This window comes from Tetrahymena thermophila (genome assembly GCF_000189635.1).
Source record: "Tetrahymena thermophila SB210 genomic scaffold scf_8254688, whole genome shotgun sequence".
Classification (NCBI taxonomy): Eukaryota; Ciliophora; class Oligohymenophorea; order Hymenostomatida; family Tetrahymenidae; genus Tetrahymena; species Tetrahymena thermophila.
The window spans coordinates 396,581-415,213 of NW_002476454.1; the positions used below are offsets into that span (position 1 = coordinate 396,581).

The window sequence follows — 18,633 nt, forward strand, 5'->3', positions numbered from 1 at the left end:
AAACCTGTTCAGAAAAGAATTGCGTGCCAATGCTTTTAAAATATTAGTGTAAGAATAAAACAAAATATTTTATTGTCATTTTGAAAAATAGAAAATTATTTCATATAAATTAAAATTTTAGAAAGATATTCTAAAAAAAAGTTAAAAAGCTTGATTTAATGTTTTTAAATTTTTTCATAAAAGTAATTTGATTAAATTTATAATAAAGACACGATAAATAATATTTTTTAAAATATTAGATACAATGATAATAATATAGAGATAAATTTTATAATTTATTTTATAAAATCTGTTTAAAAAAATAAATTTTTTCCTCGAAAAATCTGACTCAAAATTCATCTATTTATAAATATAAAAAATATATTTTAAATTTATCTAATAAATAAACAAACCTGAGTCTTCATATGCGAATTTCTTTTGATTTTTATTTTAATACAAAGTTTCTGTATATGAGTCTCCGAAGGATTGAAGTTGCTTATTAAGTGAAGTTGGATTTGCTTGCCTTAATTAATTTAGATAAATATATAAAACATATTTATAAAATAATTATATTACAGTTCATATGTCCTGCCTTTAGATCCATTATAATAACCTGATTCGTCATAATTTTAAGAACTTTCTTCTAATTGCTAATTTTTCCTGTATTAAAATTTCATTAGATAATTTTTTAAATGTAAAATTTTACCTGCTGCTATGCAAAACTCCTTTTCCAGATTAATTTATTCCTTAATTATTGCCTTTGCTTTATTCAAAATCATCATCAAAGTCATCATTTTTATATAAATTGTTTGTTGGGGGAACTTTGTCAGGATTTCGAACTTACTCTAAAATTGTTTCAACTTATTTCTGTTATTATTATTTAAATTTTTAAGTTTATTGGTAAATTACTAAATTTTTACAGTAGGGAGATTTTGTAAATTCTATATTGGCTAATTAATTCCTTATTCTCTAAGTTTTTTATTTATTTGTTAGTCAAGTTACTCAAGCTGCTTAGTCTTATCAGTCTAATTTTTTTATTTTAAATTTAATTCCATTGTTTCTTTTTCCTCTTCACATTAATTATTAAATTCTTTATCTTTAGACTTTTTAAAATTTAAAAATTATTATAATATGATTCTTTTTAAATATATTTATTTACGATATCATTTTCATTTGATTCATATGAGTTTTCTACATCATCTTCTGAGTGATAAAAATCATCTTAAATTTCACCCTCTTCTGATATGTCATCTTCTTCCTTAGTATTTTATTTCTAATTATACACAGGATGCCCTTGTAAAATCATATTAGAAGCTATGCTATTCTATATATATTCAGAAATTATTATTTCGGAATGGTTTTAAATAAAATATTTACAAATTTATTTGGTTGCTATTATTTTTCATTTTATTATTTCTTTTAGTTATTTTTATCAGGATTTCCTAAGTAAATACCATCTAAATCTTCTATGATTTCTTTATCAATCTAATTTCCATTTTTAATACCCCTTATTTCTGAGATTTATTTAGTTATCTATTTAATCTCACTAGGTACTTATTACTTATCACTAATGTTACTTTATACTCTTTTGCTGTAATTATCATCTCCAATTAACTATTTTATTAAATCATCATTATTATTTTGTTAGTCACTCTTTTGAGAATTTTTCTTTTTTAACTATTCTAATTTTTACTTTTCTTCTAATAATTATTTTTCTTTTTGAGCTTCTAAAGCTATTTATTATAATTTAAGCTTTTAATTATTCTCAAATAATTCATTTTATTTTTTATAAAGTTCTTAGAGTTGTGATTCTCTTTATTCATTTTGACTAGACTACTATATAACAACTTCTCTATATTTTAAGTTTGTTATTTCCTATGTTTAAAAATTTGATTGATAAATTATAAATTTTTAATAAAATAATTTACATCATGTATCTTATTCATATTTTTCATCAAGTCAACGATTTACTATCTTTGAAATTCATTTTCTTATTATTTTTTATTTATTACTTCATTTTACTAAGACTCAATATCCCTAAGTCTCCTTTACATTTCTAACTATAACTCAGCCTATTCTTATCTATTCTTCTAAAGAATTAATTCTAATTTATCGACTACATCGTCTTTTTAGAATTTTTCATTTTTAAGAAGGAGCTTTTATTATCTTTCAAATTCTAAACGTTCTTGCTATAATTATTAGGCGAAAACCATATTTTACATAACAGCAAAATTAGGATGGTTAGCATTCATAGGTAAAACATGGGCATGTCTTCTTTTAATATGTGCATCTAAGTAGTCTTCATTTGCAAAAAACTAAATTTAATAAAATAAAACTCATAAAGGTATGTATTTTAATTTAAAGAAACTTACTTTATTTATGCAAATATGGCATTTATATTAGGGTCTTTACTTTAAAAAATCTTTATACTTTCTAATTGCTTCTTTTTTGATTTCAATTTCACTTTTCATTTTCTCTATTTCCTTTTTGCTCTTTTTCAATATTTTTTTATCATCCTCAACCTACAATATAAAGCGCCATTAAATAAAAGAAAATTTAATATTTTTTAAGTTACTTTCTTATAAATTTTATTAATTTCATCTTAAGTTTCATTTGAAAGATTTTCAAGATAGTCTTGAGTATAATCAAAATACTATAAGCTCATCTAACATATTTAAAGAAGATTGACCAAAGCTTCTGGTTTAAGCTTTTCATACTCTTCTTAAGTTACAATAGAATCTAAAAGATTAGGTAAATAAGATTCAAGAGTTTCAATATCATTAGATTTTTTCAATGCTTCAATATCTAGATCGTGAACGTTTCTCCAAGAAATTCTAGAGCTTTTTGCTGCTTATATTCTCATTGCAGATGTTATAGGAGCAGCTATAGGATTTACAACCATTGGAGGGGGTTAAGCTGTTTAAGATGAGTTTGGATTCATTTATAAATTTTGTGGAGGTATACTCTATTAAGTCATTTAATTGATACCTGAAATACCTTGTGTTTAATATGTAGGAGGATAAACAGGAATACTACTTGCTACTATTTAAGAGTAAGAATTAGGCATTGAATTATAAAACTAATTATAAATAAATTATTTTTAAAATAATATTTTGTGTTTATTGCTTTAAATATTTGTATAAAGTTTAATATAATTTGTTAAATTAATAATAGAATTGCTTACTGGTAATTAGGCATGAGGATTGTTGTACATTTTAAAAAAGTTTACGCTATTTTTTAATTTTGCAAGAATATAAAAAACTAAAAGTTATTGTTTTTATTTAAGAATATAAATATTCCTTTTAACAAAATCAAATATTATCCAGTTGATTAATTTATGTAAAATTTCAATTTAAATAAATAACTAAAAAATCTATCAGCATATCAATCAAATCTATAGCTCTTAATTGATATTAAAAAAATATTAATATATTCAATATCACTATTCTAAAAAAAAGCTAAAAATTTACTTTAATTTACTATTAAGAATATTTTATATAAATTTATTTTTGTGGTGTTTTAATTTTATTTAAAATAAAGCTGGACATTTTTAATATGTTTTTTTTTATTTTTTATATTTTTAAAATAAAATAAAATTTAATGTCTAAAAAAGTTTTGATATGTATTTGTAAACCTAAGTTAATTAATTAATTAATAAATAAATAAATAAGTAAATGTTCAACTTTACTTTCATATATGAAATTTAATTTTGATTATTAACAACTAAATTAGTTTTTAACGTATATGAATGAATTGTGGATTCTATCTATGAATTAGAAATTAGACAATATTTACTAATTTATTAAAATGAATGATATTAATTATAATCAAAAGTATATATTTGAAGAAATAAAGCTTCTTTATTAGATCTTAGAGAGTGATTATAGTTATTAAAAAAAATATAAGTTTGAATTAAGAAGAAATAAGCATAACAGAATACAAATTTTATCAAATATCAAAAGAAAAAATTATTCAACAATATATAAAAGCAAGCATCAAAAGATTAAGAAAATTCATAGTGATATAATTAGGATTACATATAAGCTTACATCATTTAATTGTAAAAAAAAATGCGCAACCAATCAAAGAGCCCTATTAAATTACGTTAATCTGTAATTTTTAATTGCGATAAATCAAAGTTAATTAATCATTTTTGTTATAAAAATAAGAATGGAAATAATAGATCTCAAATAGCTACTCCAGATAGAACCCTACAAAAAAAAGGCTAGGGTCTTCTTTAGTAAAACCAAGTAGATGAGACAGAACTTAAGGACAAAGTTTCTATAATAATCCGTATTCGTCCAACATTAACAAATGAACTTCAAGAACAATTTATACGTTAAGTTGATGTAATAAATCAAAACGATTAATAAATATTTATTTGAAAAACAGCATTAGAATTTTAAAATAATTTAGTTAAAAGCCAATTAAAATAAGAAGATTAAAATATATGGTTTTAAGATATTTTCTATAGTTTTTTTTCAACTGAGATCAAAAATGATTAATGAAAAATTTTTTATAAAAGGATTCTACTTTGAAGATTATGAGACCTGGCAATAGTTTACATATGAAATTTAATAGCATTTTACCTTCAGCTTCAAATCAGGATGACGTCTACAATCTTACTTAAGAATCTATTCTTTCTTTTTTAAATGGAACCAACAATACAATTTTTGCTTAGTAAATAAATTTACAAATTTTTCTATTTTTATAAGTAGTTAAAAAAACTTTTATTGCAAAAATAAATTTACTTTATTTCTGTTAATAATATCTATTTATTTATTTATTTTATAAATATTTTAAAATTTTAATTAATTACATGATATAACTAATAGTGGTTAGACAGGTGCTGGTAAAACTTACACTATTTTAGGAGATCATAGTGAAAACCCTTCTTAATTAAATAATGAAAAAATACTCTCTTATTTATAAGGTTAGGAAAGAGGTATCCTTCCTCGTTCTCTATATTAAATCTTGTCAGAACTCAGCAAAAGAGATCAAGAAGATTATAGGTTGTATATTAGCTTTTTTGAAGTCTATAATGAAAAGATATATGATTTATTTAACGGAAGAGATTAGAAGGACGGGCTGGAAATTAGGGAATCAAAGAATGGAGATGTTTAAATACCAGATTTAATTACAGTAGAAATATAAAATATAGACTAAGCATTAGATATATTGATGGTAGGGTTAAGGAACAGAGCAACAGGATCTACTATGGCTAACTCGAAATCTTCTCGTTCTCATTCTATCTTTTAGATTTTATTATAACAAAAAATTAAGATTAAAAATGAGACATATGAAGATGAAATTGTCATTGAATCTATTGTAAAAAAAAAGTATTAAAGATATTAATGTAAGCATTTTTTTAAAATATAGCTTAGAATTGTTGATTTGGCAGGTAGTGAAAAATTTAAAATTCCTCACGATATTTCAATAGAAGAAAAGCAAACGAGAATAGATGAATTAACTTGTATTAATGGTTCATTAAGTACTTTAGGACATTGTATATCTGCTTTGATTGATAAAAATCGTACTCATATACCTTTCCGTAATTCTAAACTAACTAGAGTCTTAAGTGATTCTTTATCAGGAAACGGAAAAATAACTTTTATAGTTTGTATATCTCCTTCAATGAGCTCATCATCAGAAACTTTCTCCACTTTACAAGTAATTAAATTTTAGTCTAAAACTCATATTGAATATTTTATAAATAGTTTGCAAATCGTGCTAAAAGAGCAGTTTTGGATGGCAGAAATCTTAGGGCAGACAAAATAGCTTAAAATAAGAGAATGATTGATTATGAAGAATATGCAGAACTTTCTAAAGCATATGCAAGAGAAAGGTTTTTAAGAGAAGAAATGGAGAAGTCTTTAAAAAAAAATTCAACCTAATATGACTTGGAGTTAGAAAATATACAGCTTAAGAAAGAAAATGAAGAATTAAGGCAAATGATTTCCGCGATGAGGAATGGCACTCCTATCAGTGAAGTTTCTAATTCTTTGAGTAGAAATTCTACTATTGAAGATCAAAGCTCTATGAATAATTTATCTTAATAATCAAGATAACTAATTCATTAATAAAACAGATAAAGTCTTTAAAGTGGAAGCATGGGTTCATCTTTGAATGCAGTCTCTTAATAATTTAAAAAAATGAGTAACTCATCAATAGATAAAAAGGTGAGATTTGTCGAAGGAAACAGAGGAAATGATAAACTTAAATAAGAGATAGAATGTGATGATAATTCAATTTTCGAAAATCTCTCTATATTTAAAGAGCTCAAATAATAATAAAATGGACAAGGAAATGCCAACATAATTAATAATAACAATTTCAATAGTTTAAATAGTAATCACAGCGAAAATATGAGTATAAGAATAAATCAATTCTGGAAGGCTGGCGAAGACGAGGGATCTATTTCAGAATTTGCAGACAATATTAATTTTAATAAGCTTGATCACAACAAATTACTATAAAGAATCAAAAGAAAAGAAATAGAAAAGAAATTAGAAATGTTTTTTGCTTATAATTCACCTGATAACTAATCTTTGAAGCTTTTTAACGATTTAAAAAATGATGAAGGAAAATAGTAAAATTAAAATTTTTGAAATAAAAAAGATATATTTAAATTATAAAATTACAGATTAGAAGATTTTAACAATGAATTTAATGGAAACGAAATGGATTCATCAACTCCAACTCCTGATGATGAATTTGTTAACAGAATGATAAATATGGTATCAGCAATTTAAAAGAAGACATCTAATACATCAAAGGCTTCATCCAATAATTAAGTATGTTAATTATAATTTTAATAAGTTTTAATTAAATCCATATTTAAATTATACTTACAAAAGAAAAGAGAATCAGAAGATAATTCATCCTCAAACATTTCATTTATACCATCAAATGCAAATTAAATGGAATATCAGGGAAGTAAATAATATTACTAAGAAAACTTGAATAATATAAGCGAATCCAAATTTGAGTCTATTAGTAAATAGAAATAAAATAATCTTTAAATGTAATTAATAATTTTACCTAAAAAAAGAAAATGCATTTGCTATGGTTAACAATAAAGATGATTTTATGGAAAATTAAGCTTAGAAAAACAATGGAAATGTATTTATTTTTTATTACTTTTGTAAAATATTAATTTTATTAATTTTTTGAATAGGATAAAGCAAATATATCATTAAATGGAAATAATTAAATGTATGATGCATCTTTACTTTCTATTAAAGATGATGTAATAAATAAAACAAAAAAATTCAAACATTTTTTTTAATTTATCTATTTTAAAAATAAGCTTGAAACCCTAAATAAAATGAATGAAATAAAAAGAAATCCAAATACTTACTAAAACAATGGTAGCTCAAATATGTAGATAAGACCTACTTCAAAGTCACCCATAAAGAACTATAATGGTAAAAAAATTTATTGTGTAACAAGAAATTATTTATATTTTTAAATAAAAGATGAAAAAAGAGTAGAAAGTTCATCTAGCAATAGAAGCAGTCCATAAAAAAAGAACTCAAACCAAATTAGTTAATAAAATAAAAATTAAAATATAGGATAATAAATGAATTAGTTAAAAATGTAGAACAATTATAGGTATTTAATTAGTTAAATTGAAGAAAAGTTATGTAAAAATTATTTTTTTTAAGACCTGAATTAAAAAAGGGCATGTAGGAATTAAAATATAACTCAAATGAAATTAGCTTGAATTTTGACACTAACTAAACCTCTAACACTAACAAAAATTTTGGTATCTAAACTTATTTTTTTATTCAAAAACATTTAATAATATAAATTATAATAAAAGATTCTATCATCTAAAAAGTATAAGACAAATCTTAAAACATCACAAACATAGTCCATGATCTAAAATAAGAAATGTCTAAGGCAATTTCATAGCTTCATATGCTTCAATGTAAATTATTTTTTTTATTTTCAAATCAAATATTTATTTATTAATTAATATATTTATTGTAGAGGCTGATTAAGAAATTAGAATGGCAGATGATTTTTCTGATAAAAAAAGTTTAAATGGCAGTTCAATACTTGCTGAAAAGAAAAATATGTCAAATGATTTTTCTCCATCTAAAATGGGAAATAACAATTTAATTTTTAAGAAATCTATAACTCCGATAATGAAAAATTACGGATAAAAATAATAATCTGATTATGGAATTTCAAAAGAAAAGTATGTAATATTATTTTGGTTTATTTTATTTATTATTAAATTAAATTTAAAAATTAAATAGTAATTATGATTGAAAATAGAGATTTCTATGATGAATAAAATTTATTGGATAACTGAAAGAATTGAAAAATGTATATAAAAGCTGAAGAAATAAATATTTCTACAGAATAAGATAACATCTCGATGTTAGAATCATTTAAATTAATAAACTAACTAATTAATTAATAAACTAAAAAAGTACTAATTAATGATTATAAATTAATATAATATAAAAAAATCAATCACATTTGATTTCTGTAAATAAATAAATTTCTAAAATATATTCTAATTTATACAGTATTAATATGATATCATCATTTCATTTTATTATAATTTAATATAAACATTATTATTATTTCAACCTAATTAATCATCAAACTTTTGTTATTAAAAATTTACAAAAATGTATATTTTTTTTTAATTTTCTTTTATTTGTTTCTTCTAAATTAATATTATTTTATAGTTTTAAATTTTACTAGTTTTAACATTTTTAATAATTAAATCAAAAAATAAGTATATTTCTACAATAAAATGATACTTTTAGGTGGCAAGTTTCTTTTGATTTCTGAGATATTAAATTCAAAAAAATTTTTTTTTTATGAAGATAGATATAATTTATTAAATTTTTAGTGATTAATTACTTTTTATACTTAGAATTTTAAAATTTTGTAGAAAACAAAAATGCAAATTTAAACAATAGGAAAAATAGGCTTGGCCACAGTTACTTCATTCTATATTTATTATTTAGTATGGGTCTTGATAACAGTAAAAAAATTGTGCTAAGTTTAAAATTTTATAATAATTGAAAATTTTTTAAATATTTATAAATAGCCTTTTATTGATGCAAACCATAAAGTTTAGAGCTACTTTCCTCATAGAGACTACGCTTATATGATTCCAACTGTTTTAATTATTTTTATTGTTTCTATTTTCTTTACTTTTATTGGACTGGTGCTAATAACTCCTTCTAAAAAGCAAATAACAGCCCCTTAGAACGTAATTATATAATACTTCCTACTATCTTATTAATATTTATAACAAAATTAATAGGTTAAAGTTAAAAATTCAGAATGAATGTATGGAAATTAAATTTAAACTTATTATCGAAGTGCTTTGTTGATATCGAAATTTTAAACTTAACCTTAAAAATATTTAGTATTTAAAATTAACCAAGTTTATTTACAATTTTATGTTTTACTTCAACATATAAAATAAGTTAAATATTATCACAAATTCAATAGATATTAAAAGAATAATTTAGATTAATGAGTTTTATGACAATTATTATGTAATAAAATCACTTAGAATTTCTATAGAATTTTTCACAAAAAAGATTTACAAATTCAGTAAATATTTAGTTAGAGATTTAAGTTGAAAACCAAGGATCTGGGTTTAAATAATTTAGTAAACAATCTTAGTTACTAGTTCTATATATTAGATCGTTAAGTTGGTTAATATAATTATCAGGATATCCAATTGCTAATACTGGAAAAGAGAGAAGTAGAGCAGGTATTGAGCTCTATTCGTAGTTCAATTTTTGTATTTTAAATATAATCGAATCGTGATCAAGAATACCTATATATGCTATTAGCTGTACAATTACATCTACCAAAAGCGACTAAAAATTTTTGTACGATTAATCATATTTTATTAGTTAAACTTTTACAGAGTAATCATCTAATAAAGTTTGTTGAGAGGATTAACTTATATTTATAAATTTTGGATCTTTTTATAATTTTTTTAGTATTTCAATCTTTTTCTCACATTACAGAAGAACTTCTTTTTCTTTATTATCTAAATATGATTTTTTACCTTTCAATTTTGTTTTGATTTTATTGATTGCTTTAATTATACTATTTTCTTTGAGATAATACTTCAATAATTTATTCATAAAAACGAAGTAAAAAATTAAAGCAGCTTACTATTCCTGTTAAATTAAAATATTTTTTTCTTAATATTAAATTTTATGTTTGAATGAAAAAATATGAAAAAATAATTTTACAAATTTTATGTTTATTTAAAATTTATTAATTTTTTTATATTTATTTACTTCTTCAAAACCAAAATTTTTGATATAAGCCCTAACTTTTTCTACTGGTAATTTGAGTGAGTTAGTAGAATAGATAAATAATAAAGGAATTATTTAAGACAAAGTAAACTTGAGACAGATGATTTTGTTATCAAACTATTTAAAGATACCTTCTTTTATTTAGTTATTATTTTATATCCACAATTACAATGATTACTTGTATTTATCTGATCCACAGGGTGTTTCATTTTGTGGTATAGTAATGTTTTAAGGCATAATACTTTAGAGTTATTGCTTTATGTTATTATTGCTCAAATTATACATAACTAGAATATATTTCATGTAGACACTAAAATTCAAAGGTTCAGGGCTTAAAATCGGATCATATTCTAACAAAGAATAGATTTCAGCAAAGAATAAATAGTGCCATGTTATATCGTATTTCTACTAACTTCCAAATTATTTAAGAACCTGCTTTAGATCTCCTGCAATTATTTGTTTGAATACTTCATCTTACAACTCGCTTTCTTTCTGTCTGTAAATATCTATTAAATTCCCTAATAAGCATCCTCTTAAGAAAGAATCCAAAACTGCTCTGATTATTTCTGTTAGATTTTATATATTTTATGATTTTTACAGCAAAGTAGCTTAAACTCAAAAATAAATAAAGTTACTTTATCTTTTTGTATAACTCTAATCTTCAATAATTAACTGCTTGCTAGAATTACTTTACTAATCTTCTTTACATTAAATTGATTATGAGCTATTTTTACTAGGCTACAACGTATCCATTAATATATTTATTCGAATTTTAATATGTCTTAAAAATTATTTAAAAAGAAAATAGATTTGTTCTTTATAATAGCTTTTTTATTATAGTTTAGTCTTTTAATTTAAAAAATGCTTTTTGATAAAAAAATATATCTTAGTTTAATTTTTCTGTTTTTATTTGTTTTTTAATTAGATTTTTGTTATTGATTAGTATTGCATAAATTTTTATAAGTAAATATTAAATGGAGTAGGAGATAGAAATTAAAAATAGTGAAAATTCAGCTACAAAAACAACTTAAGAAAATAAAAAAAATAAAAATAATTTTAAGCCATTTATAAAAAGAAAAGCTCTTCATTCTAAGGCTAATTTAAATGAATTGTATGTTAAAAATGAAACTCACATAAGCATTTATATAAAAAGAATTCATAAATTGATTAAAGATGGGTATAATTTCATTATTTTTTTAGAAAATATTTTAGGCTTTTTAAAAAAATTATTTAGAGCAAAAACTATTATCATACATGGAATGACTGCGAGTATACCGAAATGCGTATAAATAGCTTTGCATATGAGAGAGTATTACTCTGACATAACAACTGAAATAGAAACAGGTAGCGCTAACACAATAATAGATCATTTACCAGTATAAATCAAATAATCGTTTAGTTTATAAATTTAAATTGCTTTAATAAAGGAAAAAAAGGTTTCAGATGAAGATGCAAGTGAAGAAGAATAAATGGATATCAAAATTAGATCTACTATTCATATAACTCTCAAAAAAGAGCTAAATTTTTGAAAAAAGTTTTTAGTTTAAATTAAATTTCTACTATACAAGGACTAACCTTATATTTCAATTAAGATATTTATATTTATCTCTATTTATCATAATATAATTAGATATTATAGATGCTACAAATTATACAAGTAAAATGCTTAATAGCAATTATTATACTAAAATGTGATTAGTTATTTCATATCTAAATGTTTTACATATTGTTTGTCTTTTAATTATTTTTATTTTTTTTTAAACTATTTTACTAAAAAAAATTAAAATAGATTTGCTTTATAATAAAACTTTGCTATTTAATATATTCAATTATTTTTTAAACAGCTTTTAGCTTTTGTTAAGATTTTAACTAAAATTTTTAAAATTAATGAAAAAAGAAAAATTTTCAACTATTTTAAAATTCAAAAAAATAAATAAGAAAAATAGTGGTTGTGCAAAAAAATCAAAAGATAAAAACTTATAAATAATAGTTTTGCGTAAATGATCCAAGTTTTTTTTAAATTAATTTATCACAATTTTTATCTATCAAAAGATTCCAATTTTAAATTATTTTGTAAAAAAATTAAATAAATATAAGAAAAGGATCAAAGCTAGTTGAAAGTTTTATTGAGCCAATGAATCCAACTGTAAATAATAATTCTGTAGTCTTTACATCGCCTACTAACAAAGGATATTCATTAAGTGACTTTAATGATTACGATTACAATTATTAAACAGCAGAAAAAAAATTTGGAGAACCTATTTAAGCAGAATTTACATCACCTGTTGTTTAAATTGATTCTATTAGCAAGCTAAATATTTAATCAACATAGTAAGCAGATAAACCTAGCATCGATGTATTAGCTAAACTGTCTAAAAATTATTCAAGTAATGATTTAAGATTGAATAATCACCAATAAAAAGACAAGCAATAAACTACATAAGGTGAAAGACTTTTATCTGAAAATTCATCGTTTGTTAGAAAAAGTTTAAACAATTCAATAAATGTCAATTAGCTATCACCAAAAGTATACTATTTTATATAAAAATTTCAATAAATAATATATTTACTATGATTTAAAGCTATCACCAATGAAAAATTCTTTAGTTTCCATGAAGAGCAGTATAGTAAGTGAGTCAACTTCAACAAAAAATTAAAAATAATCTATCTATTTTCCTCAAACAAACAAATAAGTTGATAATTAAATCGGAGTTCCTATACAAATAATTCCTTCTTAAGTTAATCACATTATTTTAAGTGAAAATACTAAAAATTAACAATCAAAGCAAATTATAATAAAAGAAAACAAATTGAGAAACAGCATAACAAATTTATCTAACATCAGCTAAAGTCCTATTAATAAAGATTATTCAAGTAAAAATTTTAATACAGCAGCAACAGCAACAAGCATCAATGACAATAAACTCACCAAAAACACAGAGTATTCATTAAATCAATAGATTTTATAAATTTAGAGTGGCTAAAATGCAATTAATCATACTACAAATAATGCAAATAGTAGCTTTAGTTCTATTTAATAACATTTAGGAGATTTTTTGCACTAAGATGACTCTCTCAGTGCTCATAATTTAAACACTAATAACTACTAATATACATAAACATCTGATAACAGCTTAAACAAATATTAATTCATGAAAATCTTTAATGACTCTAATGGCAATAATTTGCATGATCATAAACAATTTTTAGAAATATAGTAAAAAATGCTCTTTCTCATAACTGAAAATGAAAAATTAATTGAATATAACGAAAGTCTAATGAAAGAAAACAAGCTATTAAAGCAAGGAAGAGATTCTGCTATAAATACTCACCGTTTAGATGTAGATGACTAAAAACGAAAGTATGATTTAGCATTAGAAAATAGAGACAAAGAAATTCGTTAGTTACGTGATCAAATAATGCGCCAAGAAATCGAGTACGAAGAACGCAGAAGCGAATTCATAGCAAAGGAGAAATAGTTTTATGAAAGAGAATAGAATTTGTTAAGAAAAATGACTTTATAAAACCAAGAAATAATAATTACTAACCAAAATGTTACAACTTAATAAATTCAAAAGAAAGTTATTGAAGAAGCTAATTTGCTAGCATCTGAAGAAATAATTAAGCGTTAAGAGAGTAGAATAAAAGAATTGGAGGATAAACTTTTCAGCTTTTAAGAAGAAAATAGAAAATTAGTTTAAACTTTAGCTTCTCATGATGCAACAGCAAGAGAATAACTCTCTTAGGCTCATAGCTAAAGCCTAGAAAAAATTGAAAAAATTATACAAACATCTAATCTTGATAAAAAGCTTTTGGAAGAATAGCTTAGAAAGGAAATTTAGATCATTTAATCTGAAAAGAGTAACCTTTAATTAGAATTATCAAACTAGAGAAATGAAAGCTTGCAAGTTTCTTAAATGGTGAACAATGATATTCAAAAATTAGAAAATGATAAATTATAAGCTATCTCTAGGATTAATGAAATAGAATTGAAATGTGAGAGATTAATTGTTGATGTTTAGTAACTTAACACTCTTTTAGCAGAAAGATTAGAATAAATTAAGTCTTTAGAAGCTATAAATAAAGATTTGGAAGATAAACTTAATAGCTAACAGCCTCAATTAGAGTCCAATTAAACAGAAAGATTGTATCTTACTGAAGAAAATAAGTTATTAAAAATCAAAATTAAAGAAATGGAAGAAAGGTAGGTCGAAATATTAGAAAACAAATATGAATAAGAATAACTTGTTGAAAAATATTAACAAATGACAGAATAATCATAAAAAATGAACTAAGAATATCTCTAAATCAATGAGACTCACCTTTTAAAAATTTAAGAGCTTGAAAAAGCTGTTGCAAACTCAACACTACTTTTAGAAAAATTAGATTAAAAAGATCATTACATTACTTAATTAATATAAACAATCGAATAAGACAAATTAGTGTAAAATTTTGTTTGTTTTCTTATAATTTTATTAAATCATATTTTTATCTTTTTAAAAGCTATCAATCTGAAAACGAGCAATTAATTTTAGAAATCAAGAGATTAGAATCTAACCATTAGTTTGAGATTGAATAACTAAAATAACAGGACGTTAATTGTTAAAAAATTCAAGAGTAGGACTAAATAATTAGCTAAATTGAACAAGAAAAAGAAAATATGAGATAAGAATTTGACCAAATGAAATTCTAATTCGAAAAAAACATTCAAGAATTAAACTCTTAAATAGATTAAGAGAAAGAATAATATTTTGAATAGATTCAAAATTTGAAGGTTGAAATAAGCAACAAAAAAGATAATTTTGTTAAATTATAGGAGTTGGAAGCCTTAAATGCTTAATTATTAGATTAATTGGACATTAAAGAAAAAGCATTTTAACAAACTTGTATTAATTACGAAGAAAGAATTAATTAAGAAGTCTAAGCTCATACATACTAAATAAATATAACTTTGACAAATTTAAAATCAGCAATGAGATAGCTAGAAGAAGAAAATAACGCCATAAAATTAGATTTAGATGCCCATAAACGTGAGCTTGATAGATAACGTATTAGATATTAAGATCTATTAAATGTAATAAAAATTTATTACAAATTTAAAATTATAATTTTTATTTTTTTTATATGACAATTTAGGAAAAAGAGCAAGTAGCTAACTAATATGAAAGATAAATACATACTATTGCTTAATAGAGTGAAAGAACTATTCATAATCTCAAGAGTGAGAAAGAAAGAGAAATGCAGTTCTTGTAAAGAGAACACTAAAGAATGCAATCCCTTTTGTAAGAAAAGGCAGAAATAATATCTAGATTACAATCTTATTCAGCAAATTAATATGGATTAAGCAGTAATACTAATGCTTAAAGTAGTAATTAATATGTGGAACGCTATTAATCAAAGAATAATTCTATTACTACTGGATTGACTAGTAGCTCCAGCTAATAGAATTTATTGAAAAAAAATTCAAGTCTTAATAGTTTACCTTATTACGATAGCTAATAAGAATAAGACGAAAATAATAATTTATCTAATACTGTAAAAAGATAACCTGGTCATTACTTACCCCCATTACCATAATAACCAGCTCAAAATTAAATTAATCCTAGAAATTAGTATATTCAACCTTCTATATAAAGGTATTCTTCAGTTCAAAATATAAATTTATAGTCTTCTGATATCCCTAGATATGATAACTCCTTAGTTGAAGAAAATGATATGTTAAATAAAATGATTCTTGAAAGATGCAGAAATATAGTAGAAGGTAAAATAGTGCCAGAAAATCAAGGGCCTTATGCATCAAAATAATAATACGGATCAAATAAGATAGATGATTATACAAGTCTAAAATCTAATTTAGCTTAGTAAGCTGGTTAGGGTTCCTTGTTAAAAGCCTAAAATAATGAGAGAATATGATAATTTTTTGTATTTTATATTATATATCTAAAATAATTTTATGTATTAAGATATATATCATACTTATTAGTTACCTTTTATTATTTTATCTAATATTTTTCTAATAAATAATATTTGACAAATAGCATAAATTTAGAATCCATAAAAAATCAAAAACTTCCAAAAAAATAATTTATATTACATATTTAAAAATGGATATTTTCATAATATTAACTAATGTTTTAATTTATGATATCTATTTGGCAAAATAATTAATCATTATTTATTTTTAATTTATTTTTTTTCATATTAATGCTTTCTTTTTATTTACTAAAAAAGGTTGTTTAGCTTTAAATTTTGTTTAATTTTTAGAAAATTTACAAATTTTTTAGATTATAAATTTTTAACATAAATAAGATTATCAAAATATAGTCCAATATTCTGATTATTCTATTATATTCATTTTTTGAATAAAATATTTTAGAATTAAATATATGAGATCACAGAAAATTAAATTTATTAGAAAATTACTAAAATTTTTATGATATATTTACTGATCCTCTTTATTTGGGTTCACTATTAGGTTCAATGAATTTAATGTTATATATAGATTTAAATTACTAATTTATAATATTAAATTGCTTAAAATTATTAGTAAATTGATGTAATACAAAAAATAAATTATATAAATTACATATAGCTAGCTTTTATGTTATCTATTTAGTTGATTTATACTAATTGTTAAAATAATTTATATTAAATTCAAATTATAAAATATAATATACAAATAAGAATGTATATCTTATAAAAAAAGCATAAATAAAAAATATAAATAATTATTTTATTTAAAATGGCATTCATGAACAAAAACTGACTTAAATTTATTATGATTGTAATTTAACCAAGTAATTCAATAAAATTTTTATGAAAATGTTAAACTAGTAAAAATTTTATTTTATAAATCAAATGATACGAAACAAAAATGAAAAAAAAAAAAATTATGACTTCATTCAATAAAAAATTAGATACATATTAAAATAAGGAATTTTCATAGATTTCTTTGAGAAAAAATTGAGTATTTTCTCATATTTCACTTCAATTTTTCAGTTTTTAGATTCCCTATTCTTAAATTATAAAGTTTTTATTATGTAATATTGTAGCTTGAAATAATTAAGATTATTTCAAAAGATTAGATTGCTTATATATCTTTTAAACACTCATTTTTGGAATAAATACAATAAGAAATCTTTTTTTATTTATAAAAAACAAAAATTAAAAAAAATCTTTAATATTAAAATTTAATTCCCTCAAAAATAAGAAATGAACTCTATTAAAGCTTTCGTCCAAAAGGCTGCTCCCCACTTCAAGGGTGCTGCTTACTGTCCCAAGAGCAAATCTTTCAAGCAAGTTTCCTTAGAAGATTACAAAGGCAAATATTTATTATTGTTCTTCTATCCTTTAGATTTTACTTTTGTTTGCCCTACTGAAATTATTCAATTCTCCAACCATGCTAAGAAGTTCAACGAAACTAACTGTGAAGTTATTGGTTGCTCTATTGATAGTCACTACACTCATTAAGCTTACGTTTAAAGACCTAGATCAGAAGGTGGTTTGGGAGAAGATTTGTAAATTAGTCTCCTTTCAGACTTAACTAAAAACATCTCTAGAGATTATGGTGTTTTGACTGAAGGTGGTATTGCCTTAAGAGGCTCTTTCATCATCGATGACAAGCAAGTTTTACGTCACACTTCAGTTAACGATCTCCCAGTCGGTAGAAACGTTGAAGAATACTTGCGTTTAGTTTAGGCTTTCTAATATGCTGATAAACACGGTGAAGTCTGCCCTGCTTCTTGGAAACCTGGTGCTGCTACCATGAAACCCAGTCATGAATCTGATGTCACCTCTAAATACTGGAAAAATGTTCATGCTAAGAATTGAATTTATTCTAAAACTTAATAATGATTTTTATAGAAAATTATTCAATAAAAAGCTAAGCTTTATTAATAATAGTATTAATTGTTTTTAAGTTTTAACTTGTAAAAGGGATATAATCTATTTTTCTAAATAATAATTCATATATATATTCTTTCAAAATATAAGTATATTAAAATTGATTAAATTTCAAATTTGGCAAATGATAAATATGAAAGTAAAATAATTAATAAAAAAAAATAATTTTCATTTGTTAAGAATTAATTTTATTGGTAAAATTATTTAATAAATATTTTCCTTTCCAAACACTTAATTTTATGAATTGCTAAAATTGAAATATTTTTGATTGAAAAAAATGTTGATTGTATTGAACTTATTATTTACATTGAGTTTTTGTTGTGACATAATATTCTTAATTTTATAGTAAAATTGTTATTTCTCAATTTTATAATTCGTGTTAATTTTATATAATCTTTTATTACATTTAGTAAGAATTTCGATAGAGTAATTATTTGGA

The 18,633-nt window shown here is 22.2% G+C and overlaps 7 protein-coding genes across 7 annotated transcripts; 5 read left to right on the forward strand and 2 right to left on the reverse strand. All coding sequences in view use genetic code 6, as the record gives it.

Moving 5' to 3' along the window:
• Positions 1-174: 174 nt before the first annotated feature.
• Positions 175-3,193, reverse strand: TTHERM_000295209 (iguana/Dzip1-like DAZ-interacting protein amine-terminal protein; the record flags this gene model as incomplete). The annotated part of the gene is made up of 10 exons (XM_012796892.1): positions 175-339; positions 393-502; positions 556-639; positions 686-1,082; positions 1,139-1,303; positions 1,357-1,854; positions 1,908-2,294; positions 2,352-2,501; positions 2,555-3,058; positions 3,164-3,193. 10 exons carry the CDS (start codon positions 3,191-3,193, stop codon positions 175-177), a joined length of 2,490 nt encoding a protein of 829 aa, XP_012652346.1.
• An 856-nt stretch (positions 3,194-4,049) lies between these two features.
• On the forward strand, positions 4,050-8,259 carry TTHERM_00295210 (kinesin motor catalytic domain protein; the record flags this gene model as incomplete). The annotated part of the gene is made up of 16 exons (XM_001013153.2): positions 4,050-4,091; positions 4,149-4,328; positions 4,505-4,659; positions 4,815-5,307; positions 5,359-5,649; positions 5,697-6,568; positions 6,623-6,773; positions 6,837-6,975; positions 7,031-7,101; positions 7,157-7,228; positions 7,289-7,406; positions 7,458-7,593; positions 7,647-7,747; positions 7,805-7,912; positions 7,975-8,185; positions 8,247-8,259. The coding sequence occupies 16 exons, from the start codon at positions 4,050-4,052 to the stop codon at positions 8,257-8,259; spliced, it is 3,153 nt and encodes a 1,050-aa protein (XP_001013153.2).
• A 646-nt stretch (positions 8,260-8,905) lies between these two features.
• On the forward strand, positions 8,906-9,298 carry TTHERM_000295199 (dolichol phosphate-mannose biosynthesis regulatory protein; the record flags this gene model as incomplete). Its single annotated transcript, XM_012796893.1, has 3 exons — positions 8,906-8,989; positions 9,056-9,220; positions 9,275-9,298. The coding sequence occupies 3 exons, from the start codon at positions 8,906-8,908 to the stop codon at positions 9,296-9,298; spliced, it is 273 nt and encodes a 90-aa protein (XP_012652347.1).
• Positions 9,299-9,521: 223 nt separating this feature from the next.
• On the reverse strand, positions 9,522-11,045 carry TTHERM_00295200 (hypothetical protein; the record flags this gene model as incomplete). Its single annotated transcript, XM_001013152.2, has 3 exons — positions 9,522-10,151; positions 10,275-10,858; positions 10,928-11,045. 3 exons carry the CDS (start codon positions 11,043-11,045, stop codon positions 9,522-9,524), a joined length of 1,332 nt encoding a protein of 443 aa, XP_001013152.2.
• A 221-nt stretch (positions 11,046-11,266) lies between these two features.
• TTHERM_00295190 (alba protein) lies at positions 11,267-11,821 on the forward strand (the record flags this gene model as incomplete). The annotated part of the gene is made up of 3 exons (XM_001013151.2): positions 11,267-11,469; positions 11,527-11,668; positions 11,720-11,821. The coding sequence occupies 3 exons, from the start codon at positions 11,267-11,269 to the stop codon at positions 11,819-11,821; spliced, it is 447 nt and encodes a 148-aa protein (XP_001013151.2).
• A 539-nt stretch (positions 11,822-12,360) lies between these two features.
• Positions 12,361-16,205, forward strand: TTHERM_00295180 (hypothetical protein; the record flags this gene model as incomplete). Its single annotated transcript, XM_001013150.2, has 4 exons — positions 12,361-12,819; positions 12,875-14,736; positions 14,796-15,366; positions 15,429-16,205. Exons 1-4 carry the CDS (start codon positions 12,427-12,429, stop codon positions 16,203-16,205), a joined length of 3,603 nt encoding a protein of 1,200 aa, XP_001013150.2. The 5' UTR covers positions 12,361-12,426.
• Positions 16,206-17,303: 1,098 nt separating this feature from the next.
• Positions 17,304-18,260, forward strand: TTHERM_00295170 (thioredoxin-dependent peroxide reductase). Its single transcript, XM_001013149.3, has one exon. It carries the CDS (start codon positions 17,331-17,333, stop codon positions 18,120-18,122), a length of 792 nt encoding a protein of 263 aa, XP_001013149.2. The 5' UTR covers positions 17,304-17,330; the 3' UTR covers positions 18,123-18,260.
• The last annotated feature ends 373 nt before the right edge of the window (positions 18,261-18,633 follow it).